We start from the raw sequence: 26,123 nt of genomic DNA, 5'->3' as shown, positions 1-26,123 counted from the left end.
ACCTAACCGTGACTTCGCTTCCTAAATACTTGTACAGAAATAATAATGAAGGTAGGTTACCTAAAGCGATAGTACAATAAAAATTTTACTTTTTTTTGTTTTTTTTTTATGTTTTAAGAAACTTGTGTAAGAAATATTAGTTATTATTGTGGTCATGTGTCAAAACGGAACAAGCGTAAACAACAACTTAGGAATTGAAAGTTTAATTCAAAGGAAGGTCAAAGGCGAACGCGTTCTCTTTTTCCTTGCTCACACAAAAGTAAACGTTATCATTCCGTTTTTTAGCATAACAAAACATAAGTACGTAGTAATTCTGAAACTGAATTTGAATCCAAAACGTTTACCTCCATTAAAATTTATGAAACCTAACAGTTAAAATTAACAGACGCTTAAGAAAGGTTTGAACTTTCAACCGTGCAATATTTTTTGCCAGGACATATCCAAAATTGTAATGTGAAAGACATGATAAGATTAGTAAGATTGGTCTCAATTTAAAGGAGCGGCCTTCGGCAATACACTATAAGAACGTTTTTATTTTGTGGAAATTTTTATACAGTATGAAGTGACACATCTTTTTATATAAAATGAATCCCTATTTCTTAGATCAGGCATCACGCGTGAACGGTTGGTCTGATTTCGCTATTTTTTTTGGACCGCGCAAACGTAATGGCGGACCAAAGCCAATTGTACATTATTTATGCATTATTAGTTTCTTATTAATTTACTTAAATTGACAATAGCTTGTAATTAAAAAAAATACGTTAATACGTTATACAAATTAATTAGATCTTTTAAGGAAATGTTCTATTTTTTATACTTTTATCAATACATTTTTTCAATGCTAAATAATATTTAATTAGCACCCTTTAAAAAAAAGGTTACGAACCTTCGTATGCACATGTCACCAAGTGCTTAAAAATTTCGACATATAGATAATTTTAAGTGGAGAATTTCTATCCAATTTTTTGTTAAGATCCTCTCAAACTTGTGATAATGAAGACTTTTTATCTTTTTTTTTTAAATATTTTGAATATAGAACAATTAAAATGTCTTGTAATAAAAAAAAAATCAGTGTACCTCTGGGTTAATCCAATAAAACCATTAGAGGGGTTATAAAAAAGTTTATTTTAGTAAATTGCGGCCCTTTCGTGAACTTTTACACATAATCTATACTATAAAAGATATCTTGAAGTAATACGTAATCAAAATCGTTACAATTGCTTCTCCTTATGGAAAAACCGAAATGTAAAATATTGCTTTATTTTTTTTTCACTTAAGACTAGCTTGATTGTGGCGCCATCTAGCTAGATCTTAACTTTATGATATTGGAAGAGCACAGAAATAGGTAAAGTTAAAAGAAAGATATATCGTGTTCTTGGTTACTTAATAATTTTTTTAAGATTTGGAAAGCGAAATGAAGTCCTTACTTTCCTTATCGGATAAGGAAAAATGAACACAATAAGGTACATAAAATAACTTACTACAATTTCGAATACCAATTTATTTAATTGGCCGCTGGCTGAAATTAAAATAATTACATTTGCCTGCCATCTCCATTTTAACATAAGGCGAGAATAGAGCGGGAGACAGCTGTACCGCGCGCGTTCCAGCGTGCCTCTCCCCACACTGAGGAACAACTTTAACAAATAAAAACAGGGTTATATTAAAATTATAATATGAAAATATTCAAATATTGGTTGAACATACATCCAACCTACTTTCTATTTATTTAAATATTCACTACAATTACTTTATACATCACCAATTTCTTAAGTAAATTCAGTTTTTTGTACAATATAAAAAGAATCTTACATCACTTCTATGTTTACACGAAAGAAATGTAACGCCCGCCTTCTAATTAAACTTGATCTAACCGAGCGAACGGCAAATTAGACAAAAATTTAACAAAAAAAAAATTAAAATTATGGTAATTATTACAAGTACCTAACACTATTATTTCATGTTCAACATTTCATGTCAATTATTTTATTATTACCTATGCTTAACATTACCCTATGATAAATCATTATAAACGATGAAAATGTATCTCCGTGATATCATTCAACAATTATCCATTAACAATTTGCAATCCATTACGCGCATATCGAACGTAAATTATAACTAATCTCATTAACAACATAGGTCCATATCAGTGACAGTCTCTCAGTTTATCCGACTTGGGTTTGCGGCCACGTTTCTTCCCCGCGGTAACCCCGGCCAACACCATTGCGGCGCGTTTCGCGATACACGACTTGCAGAACCAGTCCTCAGTGGCACCTGGCTCCTCGGTGATGCCCACACACTCCCAATGGTACCAACCGTCGCAACCGTCACAACCGATCATAGGTGAACCGTTGTCCTGCCTGCCGCACGCGGGACACACCCAGATCTTGTTCCCTTGTTCGTCCACGTAGTACGGAGTTGGCAAAGGACCACTTGGCTTCGGCGGCGCGGGAGTCGGCGTCGACTTCTCCGGTATCGACTCACCTTCTTCGAAGCCTTCCATATGTCCTTTTTTGGCTTGCGACTTGAACAATATCCTTTTGTATTTTGAATGACTCGATGGTGGCCTATTCTTTCTAGGTGGAGAATTCCCGGACGGAGGGGACGAGGGTTGCCCCTCGAGTTCGGAGACGTGATTGTGCTTAGAATGCTTTTGCTTCGGCGGCCTCGTGACCAGCGCCGATATTTGCGCCAACTCCGGCGACCGACTGTGCTCCCGAGACCGCGGCTCCTCTTTTGGCTGTGGACTATCTTCTTCCTCTTTTTTGACGACCGGCTTAATATTTAGCTTGAAGATATCCGGCGAGCTCGGCGGCATCGGAGAGTTTGAATTCGAGGAGCCCAGCTTTAATGTCAGCTTGGGAACGAGTCCGTCGGCAGTCTTTTCCTTTTTTTTCTCTTTCTTTTCTTTTTTTATTCTATCTTTCTCTTCCTGCTTTTCTTCTTTGTCTCTCTTCTTTTCGGATTTATCTTTATTTTTATCCTTCTTATCTTTTTTCTTTTTTAATTTGATACCATCTTTATCTTTCTTTTCCTTTTTATGGGCTTTGTCTTTCTTTTTGTCGGTAGTTTCGCCGTCTCCGATGTGACTGACTTCAGGCGACGGCAACCTGACCAGTACGGGAGGAGGCTCCGGCTCTAACTGAGCGACGACCGGAGGAGGCTCCGGTGTGGGTAGTCGCGGCGGCATCGGTGGCTCCTTCGGGAGTTCCCGTCTTACAGGATCAACTTTAGGAGGGTTAAGTTCTATAGTTATATCCGGCTGTACAGGTGGCATTTTATATAACGATTTATGCTCCTTATGTGATTTCGATTTTGGTTTTTGTAAAATATTTGGAATGGTTGGAGATTTGTGCTTATTATCATGCCTATCTTTATCTCTGTGCATAATTGGAGATTTATGCATTCCCCGATCTTCTTCGTTATCGACGGGAATCACTTCTAAGCTTGGGCGCCGCAACATTGGCGGAATTTTCATTGACTGTGATCTAGATGTGTGTGGAAAATTTCCCATGGACATTAAACTATTTGGCATTCCAGGCCCTAAACCACCGGGTAGAAAACTGGGACCAGGAATCAAACCAGGGCCACTTGCTATAGCAAAGGGGTTTGTTAATCCTCTCAATGCTGGATTATTTGCTAGTCCTGCCAGGAAGTCACTACTTGGTATTAATCCTGGATTTGGTATTAGCCCTGGTCCAGGTATCAAGCCCCTGCCTGGAGGCATTGCGGAGAAATATGGAAATCCTGGTGGCATCTGTGGTAATTTCGAATCATTCTTTGGCCTACTCGATTTTACTTTTGCATTTCCAAGTTTAATTCTCTTCTTTTCTGCTTGCGCCATTTCCAAAGCCAGTTGTTGCTGTTGCTTTTTAAGCAACTTTGCTTCTAATTTAGCAGCTTTGTCTTTTTTGTCCTTGTGTTTCTTTTCTTTTTTAATTTTAGGACTGACACTAGGTACATCTTTGGGATATGGAAGTTGCAACGACTTATTTATTGATATACTTGGTCGAGGTTCTGGATGTAGAATTTTATCCTGGGGCATATCCAGAGAGTCATCATCAATATTTATTACTTCATGGGCCCTCATGTCAATTTCTTTCGACAAGTCTAAAGCACTAAAATTATTGTTCACAACAGAATCATTGTTCACATGTACATTTTCACTATTATTAGTATTATTTGTTGAATTCTGTAGCCTTGAGATCATATCAGAATTTTCTTGTGGAACAGTAACTTCTGGGGGAATCTTATCTTCTTTATTTTTGTTCGATATTCTTTTAAATATATTAACTTTTGATCTATCTGGCTGGGATGCTAATTTCTCTTCTACAATTATTTCTTTCTTTATCTCTGTCTCTGGTATTAGAGAATTGGAAGATTGATTTTTATGTACAGGTAAAGCATTAGAAATCAATGGAGACTTGGAAATTGGTATTTTTCTTGGTACAGGTATAGCATCTTCACTTGAAGTCATTGGTCTTGTAATGGGTAGGGGAAGTGTGTCTGGTGGTTCTTGTTTGATAACAGGCCTGATTACCTCCGGAACAGGAGGTTCGGGGACTGGAGCTGGTGGTAAAGTCTGGGGTAAAGGTACTAAAGGCTTCGGAGGAGGTCCTGGTACCTTTGGCGCTGGCATTGTCACATGATTATGATGCGTGGGATGGACATCTTTACTCTTCATTGGATGTCCAGGAGGATACCTGTCCAATTTATTACTATCCTTGGATTTACTACTTTCACCTTTATGACTTTTATCTTTTCTTTTACTCTTCATGATTTTACCGTTTAACAATTTATTCTTTTTAGATTTTTTATCACTTTTGTCTAAAATTGGTGCTTTCATGGGATTTGAATGATGGGAATTAACTTTATGCTTGTCATGATGTTTTTCAGAAATTATTGTAGGAGGTCTAGCTTCAGGTAATTTACCTTCTCGGGCAGGGGATAAAAAACCAGACATAGTCATAATTACACTGCTGATTTCTCTAGTTCTCTCTTCTTCTTCCAACCTTAGCCTGGGCCTTTTACTATTTGGTAATGATACAGGGTCAATTGGCCGTTTAAATATGTCTTTTGTTTTTTCAGGACTATCCGTAACTGATATTTCAGGACTTGTACATGAAGTGCTAGTATCCATATTATCAATACCATTTTGTCTAATTTCCACAGTGCCTGCAACAACTGGTGTATCCCTTTCTTTTTCAGGGTACATGGGAGGAAGATGTTCATGAACATGCATCGGTCTTGTGACGACTTCATGACTGCCAGGTTTTAGGAAGTTTAGATTTGATTCCTTGGGTTTAGGAAATTTTTCAGCTTTAACGGGTGGTGGGACAGGTGGCACACATCTTGTGTACTCCGCTAACTCTGGCAACTGGACATGGAGGTCACGGAACACTAACCCTAGGTCATGTAAATTTGGTTCAGTTCTATTAAATTGTTCGGCGTATCTGTTAGCTTGTGTTCCAAGTGTACATATGTACTTCTCCAATACATGTACTAGTATATCCAGTGGCGTCGAGTTTATACCGTTCCATCCTATAGTTTGACATATTTGCGCAACATTCCTTCGTAGTATCTCACGGGCGTACGCCTCTGACATAATGACACCAACAAAGTTATCTGGAACAAATGTATATATCGAAATTATCACAACAAAACAATAGAAAAATCAACTTTACAGAATTAGCCATCTAATTTTAGTAACAATAGGTAATAATTTAACTTTCAAATACACGTTTGTATGGCTAAAACTGTGAATCTCATGATTTTTATACCTGCAAGTGTCTAGTAGTACAGAGACGATGATCTGAACAAGTGAAAACGTCACGTTTAGAACACACATGTATGCTTCCCTATAATCCTTGAAATTCACGGATAAGTTATCATAATACATAAACTGGTTTTAATGCAAAATAATGAAGTGTTTACGTAAAAACTTCTCAGCATTCTAAAAACACAGTGCCCCGTGCGCCATGATTGCATTTTGGGTTGTCAATGTTTAGTGTTGCATGTTTATAATAAACGAAATGGCGGTCTATTATGAAAGCGTTCATTAACATTTTAAATTACCAAAGTTGTTCACCTTTTGTAGACGTAAATAAGGAATAATATAAAAATTATTTTTAAATGTAAATAATTGTTTTCAAATCCTTTGTATAAATGATTAATTCAGAAAATTATAGCAAAGAAAGCATTATACAACAAACAAGGAAGTTAGTTGTAAATAATGCCAATGGCTTTAAAATTAGATGTGCTTCGCTGTCACGTTTCTTCTATCTTCCTATCTTCCGTGCAATTTTCTCATTCATCATTTTTTTCATCACAATAGTGATCATTTAAACAACTTACAGCGTTCCATGAAATTGTAAAATGCAGAAAAATTGTTGAAATCCAATTGATACTTTTTTTGGGTTTCTAGTGATTATGGTATCAGCATCAATAATACTTGTAATTTGAAAATTAAAACAAAGGTTTTGTTGTCGTTTCATACAGGTACGAGTATATTTTTAAAGATTTTCAGTTTTTTTTAAATATTGAAAACAAAAAACAAAAATGTTTATAATAGGGCAAACTTTATCGAAAAATATTTTTTACTCATTCAACATTTTCAAAACGATTGACATGACACTTTGTCAAACAATACCGCAAATGGGGTTTGACGATGTGCTTTTGTAGAAAAGAATTTGATATTTCATAATTTTATACAAAAACTGTTCATATAAGTTTGTTATGTACAGAAATATCAACAAGAAATACATGCATTCAAATATAAGTACTACCCGGAACATTGATTTTGCCCTCAACGAAGCCAGGTCTAGCAATAATCCTAAAAAATAGCCTGTAAGGTCGACCTTTCAATACATTTTTGGTAATTGTCTTATTAGTTCTCGACGTTAAAGATGACTACATCTTCGGAGGACGTGTTATTGAGCGTGGGATATGTGAGATATAAGAAAGGAGATGGGACCCTTTATGTGATGAATCAGAGATTAGCTTGGATGCTGGAGAATCGAGATACGGTTGCTGTATCTCATAAATATGCTGATATCAAAAGTAAGTAGTAATTTAATGCAATGTCAAAAATAATACCTTTTATATAAAGATAAATTAGTACTTTCCAGTAAAGAAGTTTGATGAAAGTCAACTCCACTAGGCCAGTATTTTTGAATAAGGCCCTTCACCTATAATTAAGTGTAGGCTTGAGCCTTTGTGGCTTTGGTGATATAAATTAACTGATTAGGATTTTATTATATGTATAAAAATGGACAATTCACAGCAACAATGCCAAAAAACCATGTCATTAATGTTTTTTTCTTGTTTTCATTATATTATATTATATTTCTTGTGTTCATTTATAAATGGTTTTTCGTGTTTTCATGTGAATATTGTACACAGTCAAACAATTCTCATGTATATCATAAATAATTCATAATTATTTTGGGGTTATTGTTTTTCGACATCAATCTATCTATATAAAACTAAACATGGAAAGTAATTCTGTTTTAAGATAGAATAATTGAGTATTTGTAGTTAAATTATTGTTTCAAAATGTGGGTATAGAATTTCTATAAATTAAGTAGTGCTTGTATCATATTAAATCAATTGAAATTTTGTTAGAAAAATGAAACGGTTATAAATTTTGTAGTTATCTTTAATGCATAGTCTTAAAATTAAAGACATTTTAGATATACAAATGTGTCTGTTTTAGCTCAAAAAATCTCACCCGCGGGAAAGCCAAAAGTTCAACTACAAGTTGTGTTACACGATGGCACTTGTTCCACATTTCATTTTGTCAATCCGGCCGGGGCAGATGCACAGGCTAAAGATCGGGACCAGGTTAAAATGTTACTACAGAATCTACTGCCCAAATTCAAAAGACAAATTGATGGAGAACTTGAGATGAAGTCAAGGTAATTTATTTATATTTAACAAAGATAAAGAATGATGCAGATTATTGGCAGAGAGAATTTTTATATCTTATCTTACTAATATAATAAATGTGAATGTGTTAGATGGATGTTTGTTTGAAAGTATCTCCAGAATGGCTGCATGGATCTCGCTGAAATTTTTCGTAAATGTAGAGCATAGTCTGGAAGAACACATAGGCTACTAATTAAGTTTTTTTATTTATTCCACACGGATGAAGTTACTAGTGTATTATAGATAAGAGATAGATAGATTATAGATAGTGTAGAATAGATAGAATCATATTTGTATGTACTGCAATGATAATATTGGAAAGAAATTTTCTTTTTAATTGCATATGATTTTTTTTTTAATTTTTATCGTTTTTAGTACAGTTATCTATTTAGCATTTTCTATATTTAGATATAGTTCATTTTGTAGGAGTATTAAATGTTATTTTCTCTCGGAAATTGCAGACTTTTGTCCCTCCATCCAACCTTAAAGCATTTATATGAAGATTTAGTTATATCAAAAGTTTTAAGCAGCGAGGAATACTGGAATACACCAACATTAAAGCATTATACCGATTCCAGTAATGTTAAACAAGAGGCTGGTAAGAATTACAACATACTATGTTTTTACTTTCTTTTTTTTAATTTTCATACATTAAAATAGTAAACTTATGTTGCAAAAAGAGTTCAAATGGATGTAATTATGAAAATAAAATCCTGAATTTTTCTTTTTTTTTAAATTAAAATATCAGATTATTTTTAATTTAATAATATTTCTTGTACCATTCCAAGTACCCTCAAGCTTTGGATAGGATGATAATATTTGAATGGTAGGATTTAAACTCTCTACCATAATTGAATATCCGTGTCCTTAACCATTAGGCTATTGGCACTATGAATTATTAGTTAACATTTTTTTTCTTTACACCGATATTTTTTGTATTCATTCAGGTGTGTCCGGAGCATTTCTTGCTGATATACAACCTCAAACAGACGGTTGCAACGGACTGAAATATAACCTTACACAAGATATTATAGACGCTATATTCAAAACATATCCAGCTGTTAGAAAGAAACACGTTGATTATGTTCCTAATAAGATGACTGAAGCTGAATTTTGGACCAAATTCTTTCAATCGCATTATTTTCATAGGTAATTAATAAAATCAGATATAATCTTATTCTATTTCTACTATTGTTATTTTAAAAAACATCTTTCGGAAAGTCAAGCAAACCGCACTGGGCCAGCATGGTAGACTATGGCCTAGTTACCCCTAACTTAGGGTAGGCTCCGAGGCCTTCAGTGGGGACTTATATTGAGCTGATGATCATGATGATTGTCAAATCTATTTATACTCTTATGATATGTTTCAAATAAGAATTTATAATAACCAATATACTATAATGACGTCATAGCTTTGGGAGATCAAAAAATTAAGTATATCCTAAAGTCCCACTTAAAAGTAACATTTACAGTAATAATTTAGTCACTCGGTTAATAGCAAATAAGTATACTAACTTAGATTTTTAAGTTATCTTTAATATTACAGGGATAGGATAGCTTCGTCCTCGAGTAAAGACTTATTTGGGGAGTGTGCCAAGTTGGATGACCAAGCTATTGCCTCCGCTATGAAGAATACTACATTAGACCTCACAGTATGTAAATATTTATTCTTAAATGTGCATGGTAAGGCATTATTAATTTTTAATGATTTTAATGATACACTAATAATATAAATGCAAAAGTTTTATTACACTCTGATGAAGTTACGGCTGCTTGATGGTTTATTAAATTATTATTATTATTTTCTCATAAGGTTCATGAGAAATTAGATAATATTATTAATAATTCTCTTTAAATTTCAAAAAATATTAATAATTTCAGACTGTTATGAAAAGGGTTTTATGAAGAAAAAAAAAACAAAAATAATAAGACAGAAAATTCGGAACATTTTAATTAAATTTTAATAATTAAGACAGGACAATAATCTTACTTCTACCTAATATTATAAATTCGAAAGTTTAGATGTGTGGTGGTGGGGATGGGTTAGGAGGTATCTCCAGAACGGCTACATGGATCTTGATGAAATTTGCCACAGATGTAGAACATAGAAGAACGCATAGGATATTTGTTAGGTATTTTTTTTCATTAAATAATTATTATGTTGTGTAGGTGGATTTACCGCAGTTCATAGAGCCGGTGCCTCTGCTGCCGACTGATGATGAACCGACGCACGACAAGGACCGCGGCGACAGCACCTCAATACATCGCAATATGATCAAACGCTTCAACCAACACTCTATTATGGTGAGTCATCAAATAATAATAATCATGAGACAGATTATTAATGTGTGACTAAAAATTATTTTTGTAGTCATTTATTAATTTGTGATTTTTCATTATTATTAAAAAATATCGAATGAGAAATTATTAATTAATGATAATTATAGTAAAGTAATAATATATATATATATATATATATATATATATATATATATATTTAATTATTAATAAGTGACTCCTACAACTAAAGGGATTAATAACACTTGACCGGTAATTAAAAAAGACTAAACGTATTTTTTTTCTGAAAGTAAATGCAATTTTGTATGTAATAAATGTGAAGAAAATATTTTATTGTGTAGTGTTTTTTTATTTTTAGATGCTAAATTCTTTATATGTATTTCCAGGTGCTCAAAGCTAGTCATAAAACAAATTCTAGTAGTAGTAATAGCAGTAATAGTAAAACGACAAATAATAATAACAAAGTAGTAGAAAATGGTGTGCGAGAAACAAACGGTGTGACGGAAAAGAGGCCGGCAGAAGATAAATGTAGTACAGAACCTTTAGAGAAAAAGAAGAGAATATTAGAGAAAATACATTACGAAGATCTAGAAGATTCAAATAAGAATGCTGAGACGCAAGAATTAAAATTATCAAAGGTAAGTTAGAAAAACAAAATTTATTATAATACAAAATGCTAATGGCACGTCGGATACAAGAGCATGCTTGTTACTGACGTGCCAATTATTGTTGTATAGTTCATTTATTGATGAAATTTAATATATATTTTTTTAATTTCAAATATTACAAATTTATTTTTTCTATTAAAGCAAGTTGTATTTGCTTTTCATCTTTACTTTTTTTTAGTTAAATTATTGTCTAATTTATTAGTTTTTTCTTGTTATAGGTAGAAAGGTATTTATTAGGGCCGTCATCACAAATGAGTCAAACAGTAAACACGACTAACCCACCACCCTTGTCTGCGCTCGCCTCAGTCTGTCAGGTAACATATTACAATATTACTATTATGATATAAATGCGAATGTTTGGATGTATGAATGGATGTTTGTTAGAAGGCATTTTCTGTAATGGTGTTTTCTCACTAAAATTTGTCATAGATGTAGAACATTGTCTAGAAAAGCACATAGTCTACTAAGATTTTTGATCCCTCGCGGACGGGAATCTCTTTACGTTCTATCGAATATTCTGTCAAATAGCGAGCTGCTTAAAGTTTGTATTGCACTGTGTAGGCGTGGAGTGGGGGCCAACAATGCTTGCGGCCGGTGCGTGTGGGCGCGGGGGCAGCTGTGGGCGCGCTAGGCGAGCTCAGCCCGGGCGGCGCTCTCATGCGACATCAGCACGCCGCCTCCATGGCACGTCAGTACAACATAATCCTTAATACATCAATACTTATATATAATATTACAAATAAAAATATGTATTTAAATTTTATTAAAAGTAATTTATTCAAAATGGTCAAATAAGATTTCATTAAAATTAAATCATTAAAAATATTAAATACAATTTCATTAAATTTATTTCATTAAAAATATTAAATAAAATTTCATTCAAATTAAATAATTAAAATATCAAGTAAAATTTCATTAAACTTTAATCATTAAAATCTTCGTCTATCACAGTTAACTGACGTGTACCTTGATATAATTTCCTTGTACACTAGAATTAATACCAGTGGAGGTGAAGTCTGAGTTGCACCGGCTGTACCTGTCTTGTGGCGAGGTGCTGCGCGAGCTGTGGCGCAGCTTCCCGCAGCCGGGGGGCGGGCCGGGCGAGGCGGAGGAGGCCGGCGCACGCGCACACGCTTTCTACGAAGCATTACTAAGGTTCAGGAATGTTAAATTGAGGCCTTTTGAGGTAAGTGTTCGTGATATTTCATTTAAAGTGTAAAGCGATTTTTATATGTATTAAATTTATTTATGTATCTGATGTTTGGATAAATTTGGAGTCGACATTTTATTAAATTGCTTCTTACCATTGTCTGCGTTGAATGTCATATTGTATGCAATATTTTATCTAGAAATAATTTTAATTTCAGGAAAAGATGTTAAGAGATTTAACACCTTTAGCTACAACGTTGACCAAACATTTGAACCAAATGATAGATACGGCGTGCGCTAAGTACGCGGTGTGGCAACAGCGGCAGGCCAAGCTGCGGTAGTAGTAACCAAATGCAACCTTATTGTTAACCGAATACAGTTCAATTTACTATCAAATGACCTTTGAAAAGGCACAAAATGAAACTTTATAACCATCCCGATAAAGTTCAATAATACATTCAAATGCCTTATGCATTAATAGAGTTAGGCATAAAGTGAGCCTTATGTCCGACTATTCAGAGTTCAATTTTGAATGCCTATGAACGAATTTGTTAGGCAATAGTTGATTTAATATGAATTGAAATTATTGAAGGAAATAACTTGTTACGAGATGATTGCAATATTGACTTATGAACAGCATTTTTTAAAAAGTATAACGGTTCATCAGGTCGGTAAAACATTTAAATTATTCTACTTTCATAGTCAAGACAAATTATGTGTTTTTCATAGCAAAGGTATAGTCAGTCGTCGACTATGAGCAGGCAACTTTTCAACAACTTCTCGACAACAAAGGCAACTTCACATACGCAAACTGAAACTGAAAACATACTACTTTAGACGTAGATATGGCTTGAATATGAGCGTAGAGTTGACACGGTGTCAAATATAAATTGCGAGAAAAAAAACTAAGGAGTTTATAATTTATTATTCATTAAAATTATTTTATTTCATTAAAATTAATACATTAAAATCATTAAAATGTAATCATTAAGAATTGTAAACTCCGCCCGCTCACAGTCGGGGGCAGACAATACAAGACAATACGTTTGCTTTGAAAACGAAAGTGTGAAACTTAAACGGCCATGTCGAATTTAGAAATAAGAACGATATTCAAGTATTTGTATGACAAATGATATTTATACGAAGACGACAATTATGTGTATATAGCCAATAGTTTGCTATGAAAATTATGAGTGAATCAGCTTCGAACCAAAATAAACTTTATTACAATAGAATATGATTCATTTTGTGTAACATTTTGTTGATTATGACATTAACAATTGCTTTATTTTTGCGAGAGAAATTATGTTAACAAAAATTAGCGATTTGTGATTAAATTTAGGTAATTTTATTATAAAATAAACTCTTATTTTATAAAGATTTTTGGATACAAAATTAGAATCATTTAATTTTAATAATGCCAGTAACTTTTTAATAGTAGCTTTTTTCAGAAATTATTATTGATTTCTAATTAATTTCGTCACATTGTAACAAAATAAAGATTATGCATTGGGGGGCTTCCATAAATTACGTGGGGTGTTTAAGGGGTGGAGGGGGTCGAGTCAAATCTCATCTAATCTTACGTTGGAGAGATGGTCTCGGTGAATATCACGCAATTATTTTTTCTGATTCAAACAAAAAAAATTATACTATTTTGGTGGGGTAATGGGGGAGGGGGTTGAATAAAACCTCACGACATCTCACCAGGGAGGAGGGAGGTGCAGAAAATTAAAAAAAAACACCTCACGTAATTTATGGACACCCCCTTGATTACGATTATGTGCAGTCATGCACGTTTGTCGTAATTTTTTTTTTAATAATTGTATTAAAAACTCGCCATATTTTTTTTAATTAACTTCAACATTTGAAATACGTAAACCGTCTCAATTATTTATTGTAAAATCCCATTATTATAAAGTTGCCCAAAAATTTACTTCATATCAATGTAATATTTATCTAAATAAATATAAAAATGATGTCATAAATTTATGTTTACGATTAAATAATAATTCGACAATAATCATTATAGTATTAAGCGAAAGTCAAAATTTTTCACGTTACCATATTGGATGAGTTAGGTTTAAAATTAGTGAACACAAATTGATATTGTTTAGTTTTAATTTTCGAGCTGAATGTACTCCTATGTATATGATCACAAAAGTTATTTTATATTGAATATTCTTAACTATTATACCACTGAAATATAAAGTTGAATTTGGCATTAAAAATAAAATGTTCAAATTTATAATTTTTTTTTCTATAAAATGACTTTTGTGGTTGACTGTACATTATGAAAAGCAATAACTTACTATGTAAAACAAATCGTTGAATAACGCTTTAACTTATTTAAAATTAAGGTTAACTGCCACACTCAAGTCGATAATTAGTCACTAAGGGATACTTACGGCAATCGAGTAGTGGCTCTGAGCTGACTCAAAAGTTCAAGTCACAAGTGAACTGTTGAGTCTATATTGTCAGATCGAGGATCAATGCGATGTTTTACAAGTTTGTGGTTCTGATGTCTTATTCATCATCAGCTCACAAATCGTCCCCACCGAGGGGCCCAGAGCCAACCCTAAGTTAAGGGTGATTAGGCCATAGTCAACCACGCTGGCCAAGTGCGGGTTGGCTTCACACATATCTTTGAATTTCTTCTCAGATATGTGCAGGTTGCATCACGATGTTTTCCTTCACCGTAAGAACGTCGGATAAATGTACATATGTAAATCGGAAATAGAAAAACACATTGGTACATGGCAGGATTCGAACCCAGTTTCTGCAGATTGCAAGTCAAGTGCTTGACCCCTGAGCCACCGACGCTGTCTTATTAGAGAGACAAAACAATGCATTAGAAATCCGTTAACTCACGAAATTTGAATCCTAAATCAGTGATGTTAGATTGAATTCAACTGAGCTGCGAGTCACTGATCTTTACACAACCGTCAACTGATCTGCAACTCATTTATTTGAGTTATTGTCTGACTTTGAATATGGCAGTTATATTTATAAATATATTAAAAAATCAATATGTGACAATTTCTTATTCAATATAGTCGAATAGGTGTTACCGAAGTTAAAAATTATTGGAGGAAAGGAAATTATAAACAAATAAAGACTGATTTCCTCATACTAATTTAGTTGTTACCTCTAATATAGAAATTAGTTTTATATAGTTGTCGCCTGCGCGGAATTAAAAAATAAATAATTGAGATAAAAACTACCCTATGTCCCAAGTTGGACCAAATTATAGATTAAATTATCCAAACTTTCGTGAGACATAATAATTAACTTATATAAAAACGGATAAATACTCACGTATATTCGTCCGGTGGCGGCACCGACTAGTTTTGAGTGCATCGGGGGCCCTTCATCAGGGTGAGTGGGACTGGCATTATATCGGTTTGTTCGAGCCCATCGGGCTCAGTGACCCTCAGCTCACTGAGCCCGATGTTTAACCGTTTTTATACAAATTATAGATGGTTACAAAGTTTGATAAGAATTGGTTCAATAGTTTCGGAGTTTATCGTGAATACATCGTGATACGAAATTTATTTATAAATAATTAATATAGTACGACATAATTATCTGGCCCGTTAGTAGAAATGGAACTAAGCTGTGTAATTTTTATATCTACGTTGTTTTTCCATATATTTTTGAGTAAGTAATCGCGATAAGACACTCCCACCGGTCTAAATAAATTTGTAGCACTATAAATATAAACACAAAAATATATTGCTATCTCACTTGTTTACATGGAGTATGAAAAGGATGGAAATATTTTACAAGTATTTCATGTCAAACTTGTAATAGACTTTGACAGATGAGTATTATGGTTTTTTTCTCTTAAAAAGTATTTACTGAAAATCTCCATTTAAAAAAAAACGATGATTTTCTTTCCTCTAATAATTAAAAAAAACTGTTTGCTAAATTTATGTAATTATAGGTCTGAAATATTTCATTCTTTGTTACGGCATGCAAAAAATCTTTCGTTTTGATATTTTTTTTTAAATTCGTAAAAAAAATTACAAAAATTGCGCGCCAAATTGAAATGTCATCTACACCGTGTTGTAATAACAGGGATTTAGTATTTTTTTTTTTCATATTGTATATATATTTTTTGTGTAATTTAATTTTAGTTCAGAAAGATCTCCGGGTGTTAAAATGTTCCTCCTATCTTTCTGTTGAATTGTAAATTTACTTTAGTTTGTATGTATTTAATTGCGCGCGCAAAAGACGCGCGTTCGTTTTCAGTTCATTTCTGTTATATGCGCAATAAATGATTTTTTAAAAGAAAAACTTTTATTTTTTATCTTTTGACATAAATAACTAAAAAAAAATGTGTCAAAACCTTAATACCTCTTATTTAGCCGTCTTCGAAAAGAAGGTGACGAATACGTCTTTATTTTTTAAAATAAGAACAAAAAGATTTTTGGTCAAATTTAAGGTTATTATGACAATTTTGACATTTCTATCAAAAACATTTTTTTTACGAAATACTTGAAGATAAATAAAAGAAAAAATTTAATATTTATAAGTTTTAATTACACAATCAAAATAGAGTACATTATCTGGAATGTTTAGATATTTTAAAAAGCAACTTAAAGACGGAAACATAAAATTATATAATGAATGAATATTGTCTTGTTTAAATCGCGTATATTTCAGTTGACTAAAAGTACGATTCCACTGGCCTTCGTACAAAACGCAGACAACGCAACAGATTGCTTGTTGATACGTCTACGTGGGCCAGTGGACACGTACCTTAAAAGTGCAAAGTAAATACACATTTGTATCTAATATTTACATTTATTAATTCTAAATAGTTTGACCTAACAGTTTGCTTTTCATAGTTAAGTACTAACGAGTAAAAGACAAGAACTTTATATTGAGGTTATTTTGATCGCTATGGACATTATAAAAAAATATAGTAAAAAAAAAGTTGCTAAATTTTATACATTTTTCATATTACTTATGAAAGTAGAAAATCTTTAGTTACTATCTGTGGGTTTCTGATACTAAAAACCCTATTAAAATATATCCTTATGTTTGTTTTGTCAAAGATTAAGACTGGATAAAACGGGAATTTCAGTTTCAGAAACCCACTTTAATACTATAATTAGACATAAAGGACTTCAGACTAATTTAAAATTACCGATATAAAGCAGATTACACATTCAGTTACAACTGAAGTTGTGCTGACAGCTTATATAATTTATGAAATAAAAAATTATGCATTCAAGCATAAATAATGACATTTATATATATGTACAATATAAAACAACTTAAAAATAAAATTGCAAGCTTTCTTTATTTCTTAAATATAATAAATATTTCTCTATATAAATAATTACTCATAAATTGAGTTTATTTAAATAATTTTCACTAAATATTATAAAGTTTACATAATAGCGTTATATTTTCATTATATTCTAACTCAAAGTAGACAAATTACTTTATCATGATACATATTTAGATTATAAAAGTGAGTTTCCACTGATTCATTCATACAAAAACATACACAAGATGTATGAATGTTCATACATTTCAAAACTATTGACACATAATTATAATTAATAAAAAAAAGCTAAGTAAAATTGAAACACTAACTTAGTTGCATTGACTTTTTAACACATTCAATGCTGCTACGATTTTGTCGTATGAAAGTGAACTCGCCTGGCGAGTGGCAGATAACTTTTTTTTTAATTTAAGGATTATTATTTTAAGATCTTCGGTGGCTCAGGGGTCAAGTTGACTTGCACTCTACAGGTCCTGGGTTCGAATCCCATCATGTACCAATGTGTTTTTCGATTTCCGATTTACATATGTACATTTATCCGACTTTCTTACGGTGAAGGAAAACATCGTGATGCTGCACATATCTGAGAAGAGATTCAATGATATGTGTGAAATCAACCCGCACTTGGCCAGCGTGGTTGACTATGGCCTAATCACCCGTGAATAAGTGAAAATGGTGAGCTGATGATGATGATGATTGTTTTATTTTATGTGCCAATACTTTCTAATTATTGAACATTGAATATTAGTTCTTACAACTATGATATCGAGTAAAATAAATTTTGCGAATTGATGGCAGTGGTACTATTTTAGAATCGTCTTAAAGAGGTAAGCAGTAATAACAAAGTTTTATCATTCCTTATGAATAGTAGTAGAGGTTATTATAGTGCGAGATGAGGCGGCCACCCAGGGCGCCAAGCGAAGTCGAATATAAAGGGGCCTCTTCGGCAACCTTTAAGAACCCTATCTTAACTTCGCCTACACAAAAAAAGGTGCGCTTGAAAAATGTCGCCCAGGGCGCCGAAAATGATAAAACCGGGCCTGTATGTATGTACTTTTTTATAAGATGGATCGTGTCGCATTCGTTGCGTTATATTTGGCTCGTTCACAAAGCGACACGTGCTACCGGTCCAAAGGTCCATCGACTGACGTCGCCTCTCTCTGGCCTCGAGACAAACAACACTACGTTTATGCATACACGACAGATCGGTTATTATTTTAAGCTAATTTCAAAGAAAATGTTTGTGTTTTTCGTAATGTAATAAGTAGATTTAATGTTAGAAATATTATGTACATTGTCGCATTAAAATTATATATTTAAATATATAGGCCACTAATCGAAGCTAAATAGGCAAGAAAAATATACAATAGTTCTAGTATACATAGATATTAAAGCTAAAACACATATTAGCAACTAATAAATTAGTACGTCACGTGACTTTGTAGAAAAAAAATTGCTAACCTTGAAAACTTTGAAAGGTCAAAGGTAGACATTTTATACAATTTCAAATTACATTATTTATTCGGTTAAATATTTTAAATACAGAAATAAGTAAGTTAAAAATAGCCTGACTATTAATATAAAAAAAAATTCTGTCTGTTATATATCTATATTAATATTATTTAGAAAAATAGAAAACATTATTTCTTAAAGTTCGAAAAAAAAAATTTTTTTTTTATGGAATTACACACAATTTTTTTTAAATTACAACGCAATTACTTTGACAGTAATCAATAATGAAATATAACATTCAGAATTTTTTTATATAAAAAAAAAATTCAAAACAAAAAAAAGATACCTTATCCGCTATATGATTTTTTTTATATTCCTAACCAGACTATAACAAACACATAACTTTAGAATCCCACTTCATTGACATATTGCCGTCTCTGTTATATCAGAGAGGAGGAAAAGGGATGGCAATATACAACAGTGGAACACACAAAGAGTGTATAACTTACCACATAGACTTGTCAAACAAGGATTTCTATCCCGATGAGGGGCGCTAGTATCGCGGTTAGTTCTGTCTGAAAATATAAAGAAACCTAAATAAATAATATAGCATTCGTTGCTTTATATTTGGCTCGTTCACGTACCGACACGTGTTGCCGGCTCAAAGGTCTGACATCGACTGACTTCCCCCTCTCCGGCATGTACTTATGTCGTGTACGTTCCAACCAACATCCATCCATCCAAACAAACGCATTTGTAAGATTCAAATTGCCCATAATTATGTATAACTTGAGAAGAAATTGATCTCGTATCTATATTATTAAGATACACTTAGATATAAACTAATTCTGTCAAATTCGACTTCGTATAAATATTTTTCAATGTAAAAAGATCTTTGCGATACTTTTTTGACGTTGGCGTTAGTGTGCTGTCATTTAGTTTGACATATACCTTTATGTTTGTTAGTCTATCTGAATGCTTTTATGATCCAGACGATGAGCAATATCCCGATGATGAGTCCAATGGTGATGAAGATGAACATCTTCCTGCGATACCGGCGCTGGTACTCCGCGGCCTTCGCCAGCTCGTCCACACCAGCCTCCACACTGGCGCCCGCCGCCTCTATGTGACTCTCCACTGTGTCTAGAAACATACAAGTTACTTTATAAACTAACCTTCATTTTTTTTAATTAAAAAAAAAACAACTGCTCTATTCAAAAGATGAAATAGCGCCATCTATTGTCTATAAGTGCAAATATTTGGATGTATGTATGGATGGATTTTGTTTTTGTATCTTCAGAACGGCTGCAGGGATCAAGATGAAACTTGCATAGATGTAGAACATAGTCTGGAAGAACACATAGGCTATTAAATTTTATTTTTAAATCCCTGCGGACGAAGTCGCAGGCAACTACTAGGTTTATATACTCGAAAAGAACAAAAAAGGATTTAACCCATTTATAATGTCAGTGTCGATAAGCCTTAAGCTAATGTGTTACTTACCAACAGTCTGAGCTTGCGCACTGACCATCTCAGCCAGGTCCTGCATGATCTGGTTGACGTCAAGTACATCAGCCTCGATCTTGCTGAGCTGCGCCTCTCGCTCCAGCAACATGCTCGTCTCGAACTGTACTAAACGAGCCTACACAATAAACAATACAAGATTCATTTGTACTAGGCGACAAACTGCGAATATCTGTATTAGAATGTCACCCCATTGGTGAAATTATTGACTTCTCATCATCATGACTATACGTCACCGATAAGGGGCTCAGAGCCTACCTTAGGTTAAGGGCGACTAGGCCATAGTCAACCATGCTAGTCTAAAACAGCAGCAACGCTATCATAGTGCCAGTGGAAAAAGGGTCTAACACATAAAAATGCATACATGATCCTATTTTAAGTTTGAAAATAATCAATTGAAAATAAAATAAACTCTACTTAAATAAATTAAACTATTTTTGTCACTAATTCATCAGTTATTTACGAGTAATTATAAAATGAATATTTTTCCATTACTACTAGAAAGATTCCAAGAAAAAAAAATGTCGTCTAGTAATTCCACTAAAAAATCCTTTGTATCAATTACCTGTGCCTGCTGATTCGCCAGTAGCGCGGCCTCTTCATCATCAGCTGCTGCCTGCTGCTCCAAAAAACGTGGATCGTTCCTCACGCGAGGCTTCGACGGCATAAACGCCGCCATCTTCTCCGACACTTGCTACATAACCACAATCACAGCATACGTTAACTACAAACTTAACTTTAAAACATTGATATGAAAGTTAAGTGTTCTCTTTTATCTGTGTAGTATCCAAACTTTATGGAGACGAGTTATTTCGCAAGTAATCTTCAAATCATAAAGGAAACGACAAAATTAGTAGACATGGATATTGAAGATTGATTAATTTAACTAAAATATAAGTGTTTCGTAAAACTTCGTGTTAACACGTTGAGCGCCACGCGTATTTCTAATACAATCCCGTTCAGTCCACGAGCGCCGCTTATACGAACTGGTATTAAAGGGCCGGTGTTTCCGATCGCAGTACAAAATAGTTTACATTTTTAAACGCAAAATAGTGTAAAATTTTATAGTTCTCATGTTATACGCTGTCAGCCACCGATGGTTGACGCGACCTAAATAGAAAATTTAGTGTCAGCCACAGATGGCTGACGTGGCGCTCAACGTATTAAATAAAAACGTATAGGAATTAATATTACCTTAACATGAATAGTTGCTGGAAAAGGCATTTGATACAATGACACTATTTCTTTATTACTAACTTTCTATGTAAACAAATGTTACAACACAATGTGGGTAGTTTAAATTAAAATCTGTCAAATTTGACATATGTCAACATAAGTAGTAAACAACGCCATCTTATTAAAGAGTTAGAAAACTGTAGTCATATTTAAAAAAAATTGTTATTATACTATACTATTTTTTAGGGTTCTGTACCTCGAAATGAAAAAAAAGGGTAACCTTAGAAGATCACTTTGTTGTCTGTCCGTCCGTCTGTTAAAACCCTTTTTATTTACTGACATAGCCCCATTGGAGTATTCCTCATAATTTGCCACGAAAACACATCTAAGTAATTTAAATAATCATGTCTCTATGTCGATCTTTTTTATTTTATAAAAAATCTTGTTGGCGGAGAATGTGTTAAGTCTACAACTCACCTTTTGCACTGTTGAATACTTTTCCAATGCATCTCTGAATGCTTGCGTGAGTCTCTCGACTTGCAACTTCTGTGGCTTATCCCCTCTTCGTACGATAACACCTAGCCGTTGTATATCTCTAGCAGTTGCTGATACCGATCCATTTACATTCTGTTGTGCATCATGACTGGAAACATAACATATCTTTATTTTATTCCTGCAGATATGGTAGAATAATAGGCGAATAGTATTTATAATTCTAAAATTATAAATGCGAATGTTTGGATGGATGGATATTTAATGGTATGCACCGAATAGCTGCATGGTTCATGCTGAAATTTGGCAAAGATATAGAACATAGCCTGGAAGAATACAGAGGCTAATAATTTTTTTTTATTTAGTGTGATTGGAGTCATGGGCGACAGCTAGCATGTACACTGATATATAAACACGGCTAAACACTCACGTATATTCGTCCGGTCATATGCGAATGACGAATATACGCGACTGTTTGGCCGTGTTTATATATCAGTTTAGTATAATGTCTCACGAAAGTTTGAATAATGTAATAGCTAGTATGTAATTAAATATCTGACTAATGGGTAAGTCCCTTCAGAGATAACAGTAGTATGAACATATAAATACATCCAAACCTTATACTCTACCCAACACTCATAAAAAACATTCATATTAATATTGCAAATGCTAAAATTTAGATGGATGGAAAGATGTATGTTACATAGCTCCTGAACTTCTTAACAGATTTCAATGAATTTTGACATAGATGTAGAACAGAGCATGGAAGCATAGACTAATTACTAAGTCTTTTAATTAGTCTAGTAAAACAAAATAATACTTTAATATACTTACATCTTATCTCTTAACTGGACACTATCGTTAGGACCTCCAATTTGCTTCATCATCTTCTCCAATGATCTCAGACCACTATTAATAGCATTAATATTGTCAGCGATACCCTCACTCAAGTTATATAGTTCCGTGGGACTGAAGTCTGCAAAACCCACTGTAGGGGGTGCAGCGGTTGACCCATAATCCCGACTTGAACCACTGATAGGTTCCCGCTCAGACATTTTGGTACTGTAAAAAGAAATTATTATCATATAAATAGTATTTACAATATTATATAGATTTTGTAAGCAATACTTTTTTAATGGCTGATATGTATGTATGGAAGATATATGGATGTATATACTACATATTGTGTCTAGCAAAAGGACTGATGATGATGATTTTTTTTTTACCTTTAAATGTTTGCAATAAAGCAGGTAACAGGTTTAAAAAAAAAATTAAGGATCACCAAATAACTTAACAGTACTTAATACAATTAGTCATAAGATAACTTGAACATAATCAACTTAATTGACTATTAGTAGTGATTATTTGGCAACAAAATTTTGTGTAAGGCATTATGAAAATCGATGAATCACAATCATCTTTCCTGTGGAAGGTTAATCAATTGAAACTGGATAAGTAAGAGTAAATTGGACTACAATATTTTTGCTCATATACAGATATTTCTTTAACCGGAGTTTCTCACTTATCAATGTTTAAATTTATTTAGGTATTTATAACGGAAATTGTGTATTTTAATTAACTTATTTGAGATTTTCGTAATCATAAAAAAACAGTAATAAAATTTTTGGGTAATTTTAGCATTAAATATATTTTTGTTGGCTTGAAAATTCTTGAATGAAAACAAAGGAACACAAAAACATAATTGAGTAATAATCATCATACATCAGTAATCATGTATTTTTAAGAGGTTTATAAATGCGTAATAAAAAATGTTTGAAAAGTAAAAGTAAAAAGTACCTTTGAAATGATGCAATGCAAAACTAGCCCTCGTTCAAAATATGGCACAATAATTTCCTCCGCGCCGTAAATAAACCTACTGTGATGTAGCCAATGAATCACTATAAATTACAAATATTTTAACAGACAACTACTAAAAAGATACAAATTCGATTTTCACCGCAAAAAAATAAAGTATTTCAAGAATGTAATAGAGAAGTGTAGGTATCGATAAACGAAACCGGAATGTTGAATAATATTACCTTTAAATACGCAGTGTTAATAATTTGGACAACGAATAAATGATAAAATTTGCTTTTGTAATTCTGTCAATGTCTTGTGTCAAGCAATCAACCACTTGTCAATTAAATGTCAAAGTCAAACACTTGACTTTCTTTTTTTTTATTTCACAAGAAATGACAGAAACAACAATGATAATAAGTTTACTATATTTAAAATATTTTCCCGTCTCTTTGTGTCTGAATTTATTCAAAAATAAATAAAATAAAAGTATTTAGCGTACATCAATTGCGATACGTATTTTTTTTATATATTATAGATTTATGGCAGTTAAATTTGTGACAGATCATTAATTTTATTTAGGGCACCTTAAATTTGTATTTCAAAAATAAAATATAGCAACTTATTTATCATGTTATATAGTTTAAAAACTAAATTGTTCTAACTAAAAAAATCAAATGATTTTTAAATTATGCTATTATTAAAAATATAAGCAATTTTTTGATACTTAGCATACGTTTTTCGTTGTATCATTATTGTGTTACGTATAATAATACGTAGTCAAAAAATTGACAAGTTATTGAGTAATTGCTAAAAAAAAATTATTAAAATTTGAGCATTAAATTAATATTTAAATCCATTAAAGCATTTAAATGAAGCAATTATTTACGTATTTTATTAATTAATTAAATGTTTAGCAAATAATCATAAAATTGGATCTGGAAATAACCAGAGAAATAATTGAAAATTAAACATAATTAAAAAAATACATATTATTTACGTTGTTCAAAAAATGTCTAATTTCATTAATTAAATTACATAAAACTAATATATGTACTGAATTTTGCATTTTTCATGCTAATCGCGTGCACACAATTCCTGGACATAATCATGTTCAAGCTATTATTTAAAATTAAAAATAATCAAAATAGAAAAAACATGGCAGTGACACGTAGTTAGACTTAAATGGCGTTTGCATTGACTTCTTTTTCTTCAACACTGTAAAGAGGTCCATAAAAATATGAAACCTCCTTGGATGAGATGCTACGTGTTTGCGTGCATTAAATTCATGATATGAATGTGTCCGGGATGATCAACTGTTACAAAACAAGAAAACTTCTCGTCACAACAAAGTTTCTTCGCATTCACACCGGATAATTTTATGCAAGCCAAAATGTCTTTCTTTAAAATTAGACGTAATTCGAAGCAACGAATTCAAGTTACGGTAAATAATTGATCAGCAGGGTAAGCACGGCAAAATATTAAAGTTGAGCCATTTAAAAATTTCCACAACTAACAAATTCAACTTCTATTTGTTATTTTCAAACGGAGAATTAAATAATTGGAACGTACTCACCAAAGTTGACATCATAAAACTTGATCACACCGTCACATCACGTCTTACTTACGTATATTATACGAAACACCGAAAACAAAGTGCTAATTTGTCCTTTTAAACAAGGGTAGTTACAATTTCCAAAAATATATTTCTGATCGTATGACTAGCCAATTAAAGAAATAACAATGGAAACACATCGTATCAGGATGTACAAACAAGGACGTGGGAGTTTCACTATCCCACTTCTGATCTTAAGGACCAGAAGCAGGGAAAATTAAAAAAATAATCTCTTATACACTACTACAGTACTTTTTGAATTAATAAGAAAACTAACAGAATTGAATAAATGTAATTAACACTAAAATGATTTAAAAATACAACATTAACTTAATCAACTATCAGAGTTAAAATGATTAATTATTTTGGCTAGTCAAACGGGCAGAGCTTCCGCTGGCTTCAGTGTTCGGTGGCGAGTGTGTCCCAAAAATGAGGGTGCGGTCTCTTATATTGGCATCACCTCACCATGTCGGAGGAAGCCATTGTGATTATATTTAAAGTAGGATGTTATAGAGTAGCCATTGTCAACTGAATTACTGTTTAACGCATAGTGTGCAATGTTTAATGTTTATTGATATTGTAAAATCTTGTAAAAACTTTTAATTTGATCTTACTTTATAAGTTACGTTTTTCCTAGACTAAATAACATTATTATCGTAATTTAAGTAACGACCAATCAGAGCAGAGCACCTGGCTTAAGAGGGGTCGAGGCACCAGCTTTATATAA

The 26,123-nt window shown here is 32.7% G+C and overlaps 3 protein-coding genes across 10 annotated transcripts; 1 reads left to right on the top strand and 2 right to left on the bottom strand.

Moving 5' to 3' along the window:
- Positions 1 to 1,106: 1,106 nt before the first annotated feature.
- Taf3 (TBP-associated factor 3) lies at positions 1,107 to 5,997 on the bottom strand. Its single transcript, XM_013310722.1, has 2 exons — positions 5,784 to 5,997; positions 1,107 to 5,628 (listed from the first exon to the last, which is right to left on the bottom strand). The coding sequence occupies exon 2, from the start codon at positions 5,606 to 5,608 to the stop codon at positions 2,150 to 2,152; it is 3,459 nt and encodes a 1,152-aa protein (XP_013166176.1). The 5' UTR covers positions 5,609 to 5,628; positions 5,784 to 5,997; the 3' UTR covers positions 1,107 to 2,149.
- A 628-nt stretch (positions 5,998 to 6,625) lies between these two features.
- On the top strand, positions 6,626 to 13,378 carry Tfb1 (transcription factor B1). Of its 2 annotated transcripts, XM_013310705.1 has the most exons (12): positions 6,626 to 6,821; positions 6,894 to 7,062; positions 7,718 to 7,919; positions 8,391 to 8,527; positions 8,877 to 9,078; positions 9,476 to 9,581; positions 10,099 to 10,233; positions 10,614 to 10,865; positions 11,114 to 11,209; positions 11,457 to 11,583; positions 11,888 to 12,081; positions 12,263 to 13,378. In XM_013310705.1, the coding sequence occupies exons 2-12, from the start codon at positions 6,909 to 6,911 to the stop codon at positions 12,383 to 12,385; spliced, it is 1,728 nt and encodes a 575-aa protein (XP_013166159.1). In that variant the 5' UTR covers positions 6,626 to 6,821; positions 6,894 to 6,908; the 3' UTR covers positions 12,386 to 13,378. The 2 variants fall into 2 exon arrangements, with proteins under 2 accessions (XP_013166159.1, XP_013166158.1); XM_013310704.1 differs by having other exon boundaries at positions 6,626 to 7,062.
- Syx13 (syntaxin 13) lies at positions 12,014 to 25,824 on the bottom strand. 7 transcript variants are annotated; one of them, XR_001227844.1, is made up of 8 exons: positions 23,782 to 24,017; positions 22,819 to 23,046; positions 21,970 to 22,135; positions 20,882 to 21,010; positions 20,296 to 20,434; positions 19,744 to 19,935; positions 19,302 to 19,367; positions 12,014 to 12,032 (listed from the first exon to the last, which is right to left on the bottom strand). XR_001227844.1 is itself a non-coding variant. In XM_013310708.1 (8 exons), the coding sequence occupies exons 3-7, from the start codon at positions 23,037 to 23,039 to the stop codon at positions 19,760 to 19,762; spliced, it is 831 nt and encodes a 276-aa protein (XP_013166162.1). In that variant the 5' UTR covers positions 23,040 to 23,046; positions 25,354 to 25,502; positions 25,721 to 25,824; the 3' UTR covers positions 19,111 to 19,367; positions 19,744 to 19,759. The 7 variants fall into 7 exon arrangements, 5 of the variants coding, with proteins under 5 accessions (XP_013166162.1, XP_013166163.1, XP_013166160.1 ...); XR_001227843.1 differs by lacking the exon at positions 12,014 to 12,032 and adding an exon at positions 17,905 to 17,923; XM_013310708.1 differs by lacking the exons at positions 12,014 to 12,032; positions 23,782 to 24,017 and adding exons at positions 25,354 to 25,502; positions 25,721 to 25,824 and having other exon boundaries at positions 19,111 to 19,367.
- Between the last annotated feature and the right edge of the window lie 299 nt (positions 25,825 to 26,123).

This window comes from Papilio xuthus, unplaced genomic scaffold, assembly GCF_000836235.2.
Source record: "Papilio xuthus unplaced genomic scaffold, Pxut_1.1 DF827714.1, whole genome shotgun sequence".
NCBI classification, from domain to species: Eukaryota; Metazoa; Arthropoda; class Insecta; order Lepidoptera; family Papilionidae; genus Papilio; species Papilio xuthus.
Note: the sequence above shows the minus strand (reverse complement) of the source record. Positions and strands in the feature narration are given on the sequence as shown.

Bases quoted from the DNA above. Each gene is read 5' to 3' on its own strand.
- Taf3 (XM_013310722.1), bottom strand. From the start codon at position 5,608: ATGTCAGAGGCGTACGCCCGTGAGATACTACGAAGGAATGTTGCGCAA.
- Tfb1 (XM_013310705.1), top strand. From the start codon at position 6,909: ATGACTACATCTTCGGAGGACGTGTTATTGAGCGTGGGATATGTGAGA. The intron at 8,528-8,876 runs GTAAGAATTACA...GTATTCATTCAG, and splicing joins TAATGTTAAACAAGAGGCTG to GTGTGTCCGGAGCATTTCTT. The intron at 12,082-12,262 runs GTAAGTGTTCGT...TTTTAATTTCAG, and splicing joins TTAAATTGAGGCCTTTTGAG to GAAAAGATGTTAAGAGATTT.
- Syx13 (XM_013310708.1), bottom strand. From the start codon at position 23,039: ATGTCTGAGCGGGAACCTATCAGTGGTTCAAGTCGGGATTATGGGTCA. The intron at 20,435-20,881 runs GTAATTGATACA...TTTATTGTGTAG, and splicing joins TGGCGAATCAGCAGGCACAG to GCTCGTTTAGTACAGTTCGA. The intron at 19,936-20,295 runs GTAAGTAACACA...GTATGTTTCTAG, and splicing joins TGCGCAAGCTCAGACTGTTG to ACACAGTGGAGAGTCACATA.